The sequence below is a fragment of the Sinocyclocheilus anshuiensis genome, unplaced genomic scaffold (genome assembly GCF_001515605.1).
Source record: "Sinocyclocheilus anshuiensis isolate Anshui unplaced genomic scaffold, SAMN03320099.WGS_v1.1 scaffold2670, whole genome shotgun sequence".
Taxonomy (NCBI): Eukaryota; Metazoa; Chordata; class Actinopteri; order Cypriniformes; family Cyprinidae; genus Sinocyclocheilus; species Sinocyclocheilus anshuiensis.
In genome coordinates this window covers 278755-286142 of record NW_015554247.1, presented here as the reverse complement: position 1 = coordinate 286142, position 7388 = coordinate 278755, and the positions used below count along the sequence as shown (strand labels likewise).

The 7388-nt window shown below is 36.0% G+C and overlaps 1 protein-coding gene across 1 annotated transcript in view; it reads left to right on the top strand.

Moving 5' to 3' along the window:
• The window catches only part of LOC107671251 (gastrula zinc finger protein XlCGF7.1-like), a 15728-nt gene extending 12866 nt beyond the window's left edge, over window positions 1–2862 (top strand). The window contains exon 2 of the mRNA XM_016464150.1: window positions 1984–2862. Coding sequence (XP_016319636.1) covers window positions 1984–2794 — 811 coding nt within the window. The 3' untranslated portion in view covers window positions 2795–2862. The remainder of the gene's footprint in view (window positions 1–1983) is intronic.
• The last annotated feature ends 4526 nt before the right edge of the window (window positions 2863–7388 follow it).

Genomic DNA, 7388 nt, shown 5'->3' with positions numbered 1-7388 from the left:
TCCCACATAGTGAGGTAGATATGTGGGGGCGTGTTAGAACGAGCCGTTTTAGGTAGGTGTGGCTGACTCTGAACTTTTATAAAGAATATCTCTTTGGATTTGAGACTTTAGTCTTTGCAACTTTACAGATCTTCTTTATGCACCAAGAGCTTGTAACACTCCAAAGAGAAAGGAAAAATTGAAATTGCGTCATATGACCCCTTTAAAGCAGCACTATGTAACTTTTGTCGCTCTAGCAGTTAATAAACAGAACTGCACACATCCCGCGGAAGAACATTCCAACCGGAGCTACTTCTCTAAGTTTAGGTCTATGGTGATTCACGCAGGTATGTGTTACTCCACAGCGGTGACGACCTGACCAGGCTACAATAGTCCAAATATAAGTACTTGTTACTTATTATGATTCGGAATAAGACAAAAATGCGGTTTGGAAGATGAATTCATGATGTACTCGCTCATTATATACATTAAGCAAATTTTGAACACAGAAAAAGTTACATAGTGCTGCTTTAAACTATTAAGAATTATATACTAATATATTATAAGCTATATATTGCCTTATAAATAATGATTAAATAAAAATTTACATTTAATTTTCTTTGATGATAATAAATAGTTTTTTAAAGCATCTCAATTGAAATTTGTCATTTTAATAGATTATGTAAAGAAAATGACTTTGAAGTGCATCTAATTGATTATAACTTTGAACAAGCCTTAAACATCTACCAGATTTATTGTAAATAATATAAGCAAGACAAATTTTTCTCAAACTTTACCACATGAAAGATCAGGTGGCAGTAGATACTCGGCCCCTGTAGCTTTCTGCCATTAAATCAACATGTTTTTCATATTTGTCTTTCTAGAACTAGAACTCTCTGTTCTTTTTCTATGCTATCTACTTGTTTCATTTTTAATTATTATAAAGAATAACCTGATCCTGTCTATTCTGTTTATTTTCTATCTACTTTTTTATTATTTTTATTTATTATAAAAAAAAATCTGTGTTACGTGTACTGCGTTACACTGTAAAAAAAAAATCTGTGACATTTACGGTAAAATACCGGCAGCTGTGGTTGCCAGAACTTCACCGTAAAAAATATGGTAGCAACATTTTAGGTTTTACAGACTTAACTTAAATTCACAATAAAATACCGTATTTCATTAACTGATGTAATGTTAATAAACCAACATATTGAAGTACTAATATCTGTTTTGAACCATTGTAATGCACTGATAACCACCAAAAACTGGTGGTGATGATAAAGTCACACGTTGAACCTAAACTCATCACAAACAGCTTTTCTACGAGCTGAGGAGGACAATACTTATATATAGAAGGTGCACAATGTCATTCACACAAACACTAAACCCCATCATGGTGACACACATGATACTGAAATAATGCAATAAACATTCATTTAACAACATAAGATGTAAGATTAAACTCTAGTGTACACAACTGATAAGAAAAACTTCAAATATGAAGTGTCATGCAGGGAATTCTGGGAGTGTCAATTTACGGTTTTTCACAATAAATTATACAATGACTTTTTCTTTTTCACTTCCAAAATACGTATTTTTAACAGTATTTTACTGTAAAATCACATTAAATGTAATTACTTTTATTCACCGAATATAGTATGGAAACTTACTGTTAACCAGTTAACAGGTTTTTACTGTAGCATTTTTACAGTCTTTTACTGTTAAAATCACAATAATTTTTTACAGTGTAGATTAACCTGGACTTGTCACAACACTCATATATTGTTGCTTTTCTGTTAGTTTGATCGCTCATTTGTAAGCCGCTTTGTATAAAAGCATCTTCTAAATGATTAAATGTAAATGTCTTTCTTGAAAATATTTTTCACAGTTTGATATTCTCGTTTTAGTCCTGATCGAAGTGAAAGAAGAAAGTGAAGAACTGAATGAAGTAGAGGAGAGACACCAGTATCAGACGCCTCATTATTTCATTACTGCAGAAAGGTCTTTCAGTGACTCACAGACTAAAAAGAAAAAGTCACGCAAACGGACTCCGAGGACCTTCACCTGCCCTCACTGTGTGAAGACCTTCACACGTAAAGGAAACCTGTTGATTCACATCAGAATTCACAATGGAGAGAGTCCTTTCTCGTGTTTCCGGTGTGGAAAGGGTTTCACGCAGAAAGGAAGCCTTAAGAGACACCAGAGAATCCACAGCGGAGAGAAGCCCTTCACCTGTCTTCAGTGTGGAAAGAGTTTCTCGGAGACGGGAAGCCTTAAGAGACACACACGGATTCACACGGGAGAAAAGCCCTTCACGTGCCACGAGTGTGGGAAGAGTTTCACACAGGCAGTGGGTCTGAAAACCCATCTGTGTCCTCACTCTGGAGTCCGATCGTTGAACTGTCTTCAGTGTGGAACAAACTTGCCTTCAGCATCACTGCTAAAAACACACCTGAGAATCCACGCGAATGAGAGCAGCAGAGAAGAGCAGCTGAGAGGCGCTGCGGTGAGATCTCACGTGTGCTTTGAGTGCGGGAAAGCCTTTTCCAAAACCTACGACCTGGAACGGCACCAAAGGATCCACACCGGAGAAAAGCCCTACAAGTGCTTACGGTGTGGAAAGAGTTTCAATCAGTCAGGATCTCTGAAAGCACATGAGCGAGTTCATACTGGAGAGAAGCCGTTCCACTGCCATTCCTGTGGGAATAGCTTCAACCAGCCAGGTTCTCTGAAGACTCATCAGAAAAAGCATTGCCCAGAGTTATTTATTCAGACAGTGATTATTTCTGACGGGATGTCATTTCAGCATTAACAGACAGTAATCCGCGATTTGATTGCCATCTGAATTGGGTTTTTGTTGTTCTGCATATGTGGAGAAAATTCCGGGCTGTATCTGACCTGTTTAAAGGGGTGCTATTATGCTCTATTACAAAGTCTTGATTTTGTTTTGAGGGTGTACTAGAACAGGCTCTCATACTAGGTTGTTCGAAAAACACATTATTTTCACATATTTTACATTATTACAACACCTCGCTCCTCAGTCTGCCATGAACGGCTCGAATAGTTCCTGTATCAAATGAAGGCCCGCCTTCTGAAATACGAAATGTTCTGTGATTGGTTAGCTGGGCCAGTGTGTGCTGTGATTGGTTAGCTGGGCCAGTGTCTGTTGTGATTGGTTAGCTGGGCCAGTTATATATATATATATATTTATATTCATATACAATTTATATTATATATAAATATAAATATTTTATATATAAACAAAACATTTTTCTTAAATATATACATGCATATGTGTGTATTTATATATTCATAATAAATATACTCAGTACACACGCATATATTATGTAAACAAACTAATATTTTGTTTTATTAGCACTATTTTATATAAATTTAATTTTACATATAAACGTGTATTATATTTATATGCATATTATATGGAATAAGACAGTGTGACTGAGCACATTAGATGTAAAACGTCTAACTGACAGAACGCATTCAACTTCAGTCAGTTCTTTGCCATATTCACAGAGGAGTTGTGCAAATTTCCTTTCACAGACCGTTTGTCTGGCTTACTACATCACTGTAGTGATGGATCAGCTGTCATTCTATGTAAAGGGACAGTAGGAACTAAGGTAAGTTTGTAACAACTTTAGATCAGCGTGTTTTATTGCTGTAAAATGCCTCAACTTTTCTAGATGCTTTTCTTTTATGGTTGTGAGTAATAATAGTGCCAAGTTATATTAGCAATAAGTAGTTTATCTCACCAGTCATTTCAGTTTTGTTAGTTTTATTTATTGAAAGGTGACGCATGGAGAGCTAAAAAGATTTTCTTCCCCAGAAATCACTAAGCGACTACTCTCTATGAGGGGAAAGATTACAATATGGTGTTTAAAGAATAACCTGTAAAAAATACAGTAAAAATACTTGTAATGAAATAAGGTATTGTAGTGTACAGTGTGCTGAATGTACGTGAAATTACCAGAAATAAATGCAGAAAACCCTTATCCTGGATGTTTTAATAAGCAGAGAACAAGTTAACTGTAGTTTCAATCAAATCAAGTCATAGACCATCAGTCCACTAACGTACTGAAATTTTGGGATTTATTGGTTGGAGTTTCGACTCGACCCTGGTTTGTTCATTCTTTAAAGCTCATATAGGAGTTGCTGTCATAGCAACACGTTTATAACAGAGATGGGCTGATAAAAAAAGTATGTGACCTTTATATATATATATATATATATATATATATAAACATTGAGGAGGAAACACAATAAATAAAACAAAATGTGAAATAGGTGGTCAAAGGTCAGAAGATGTCCAGCTAACACAGGGTGGGCCAGTTACGTAACTAACTTGTTAATTTGGGTAATTTCATGATTTACTAATTGAAGCATAGCTGGAATATAAACCATTTCAACTCCAAACTTAAATATTAACAATGCTGCGTTATGTTCTCCTGAAATTGCACAGTCTTGCATGTGTATATATATAATTTGTCAACGTGAAAAATGATTATTTTTAGTGTTACATTTGATTTTGAAACACGTTTTTAAATGTCTGTTTATATGTAGCCTACACATGATAAGTGATTTGTTAAATTATTTTTAATTAATATATTCATTCCTTCATTTAATTTATAAATGACACTCCCCGTCCTACATACATATTTACACAAATGGTATACATAAAAATCGTGTGTGTGTTTAGATTCTATGTCCAGCATATACAGGGCATTTTCACTGGCCACAATTTTGTTGTTGGGAAATTAAGTTTTATAAGACTTAATACTGCATACTAATATTTATTTAAATTGAATTCCAGGTCATTTTTGGCCTATTTAAAGGGCATTTTTCCCTAACCGTATTAAATGCATGCATCATCTTTCATATCAAATTCTTATATTTTATTAATAATGTCACTTAATATAATAAGACAATATAGGGCTGTTACCAATCAAATTGTCACTCTGTTTCATGTTTTGTGTGTGTCCTGCTCCCCATGTGCCTTCCCATGCCCTTATTTGGTTAGTTTCCTGTTCCTCCCCTGATTAGTTAAGTTCATTTGTCCCAGGTGTTTCCCTTGATGTTTCATTGCTCCCAGGTGTGTCTCGTCATCCCCTCCTCCTGTGTGTATAAAAAGTGTTCCCAGTCCCAAGTTCTCTGTCCGCTGTTAAACGTCTTCCTGAGTTCGTCTCCCTTGGTTCCTGAAAATAAAGTCTTGGTAAAGTATTCTCCAGCGTCTCCTCGTTCCTTGTGTGTGTGCGCGCATCGTGACACAAATGAAATCAGTACGAAACCGATATTTTTCCACTGCAGAAGAAACAGAAGTGACTGAAGTGGCATTCAGATGAATTTATACAGAGTTCAATGTAGCTAAAATGTACCACGAATGCATTTACACTGCAAAATTATAACAGCATAAATAATGTTGTGAGCTTGCGTTTTAAAAGGTGGTTTTTTTTATTTTTTTTATATACAAATATGAAATGTTGGAAAACATACAAAGATAAGTTACTATGAAAGTAAACCATCTTAATTAATGACTCATTGAAGCATGCCTTCAAACTATTCGATCAGACGGCTGATTCATTCAAGAATGAAGCAAGTGCCTGTCTTTATGAATGCACCACTGAATCATTGACTCAAATGATTCAAAAACGTGAATCATTCAGTATGGAAACATGCGTGTGTGTTGCACAGAGATGCCCGACTGTTCTGAAAGCTCAGCCAAGATGGAGGAACAGCTGATCATAGCTGTACAGAGATAGCCATTTTTAAATAAATTTAGTGTAAATTTAGTAGCAGAGTGAGTCATAAGCATATTACAACAATTTATGCTTAACTAAGAATAATGTTCAAATTTATAACCGTTAATATTCTAAAATAAGATCTTTATGACGTATGCAGCCTACAAATGCGACCTCCGAAAGATACAGCCTTCCGTTTGAGATGCGGTGCATGCGGAGGTGCCTGGAAAAACGAGTGGGTCGCACCGCGTCGCTCTCTATTTGTGCACGCTTGCTGCGCATCTACATTTGAAATAACCAGTGGTGGAAAGAGTACTGAAAAAATATACTCAAGTAAAAGTACCATTACCTTCCAAAAAATGTAGTGCGAGTAGAGTAAAAGTACTTGTCCAAAAAAAACTACTTGAGTAAGAGTAAAAGAGTAGCCTATTTAAAAGTACTCATGAGTATTGAGTAGTGAGTACTGAGCTGTGGATTCTACCCCCTCATAATAAACGCTGTACACCGCAATTTATATATTTTAAAAATGTTGTACATTCTGTAATTCACATTATCTTGTTTGTCATAAAGAATGAAGAATATCTTTGCGCAGTTTTAATTTTGACTGCCAACTCTTTAGAGCCAATTTCTCTCCAAAACGGTGCCAGTTTTAGCATTTTGCAAAAAAGAAATAAGAATAACTAAACTTGATCATTTATGTTAGCCTACAATATTAACATAAATGCACATTGTTCTAGAAGGATGGCATCATGCCATACCTTTTACACATTTACTCGAATTGTTATGCTGATAATACAATTTGTAAGGAAAAATGCATTAAATAGCGAAGTATTTCTTGGGAAACTTTTTCAAAGGAAAACACAGACACACACACACGCATGTCTCTTTGCTGAGCCGCGGCGGTCTCACCAGTTGGCGGTTAAAGTTTTCTATGCACAATTTGATTTGACGAAAGTCACGAGACCTATTACTATCTATCCAATCACGTTGATGGATAAAAATAACATTAAAATAAGCATGTAACGACCACAAACGGAGGAAAATTGCGGAGTAAAAGTACCGATACATCACTTAAAATGTACTCAAGTAAAAGTAAAAGTACACAATTTTTAAACTACTCAAAAAGTACAATTACTGATAAAAAAATACTTAATTACTGTAACGTGAGTATTTGTAATTCGTTAATTCACACCCCTGGAAATAACGAACTTAAGCGCGCAAAAGACGCGATATGCGAACGGCCCCAAAAGCGGCGCGTGGGGTAGCATTCAGTTGCTGCTGTGTTCACACTGCACGATGGATCAGCGACAGGGGGTTTCACACTGCATGACTTCACTATAGGAAGAATTGCCGACAGCTCTGTCTGATCCGCAAACTACGTTTCACAACAAAACACACGCAAGAAGTGATAAGGAAATATATGGCGAGAATATGAAAAAGAAAAAACGATTATGCAGGAGGGAGATGCAGGGAACAGAGATTGGGTGTTCTGCAAAGAGAGTTGGAGGTAAATAATTTTGCAGTAACTGTTATGCCGAGTTCACACTGCACGATATTAGCCCGATTTTTCACTCGCCAACAGGTTTTGTGAAATCGCCGACAAATGCCTGACATCGGAGGCAAATCGGTGCTCGTTCCCGCGAGTGACAATCATGC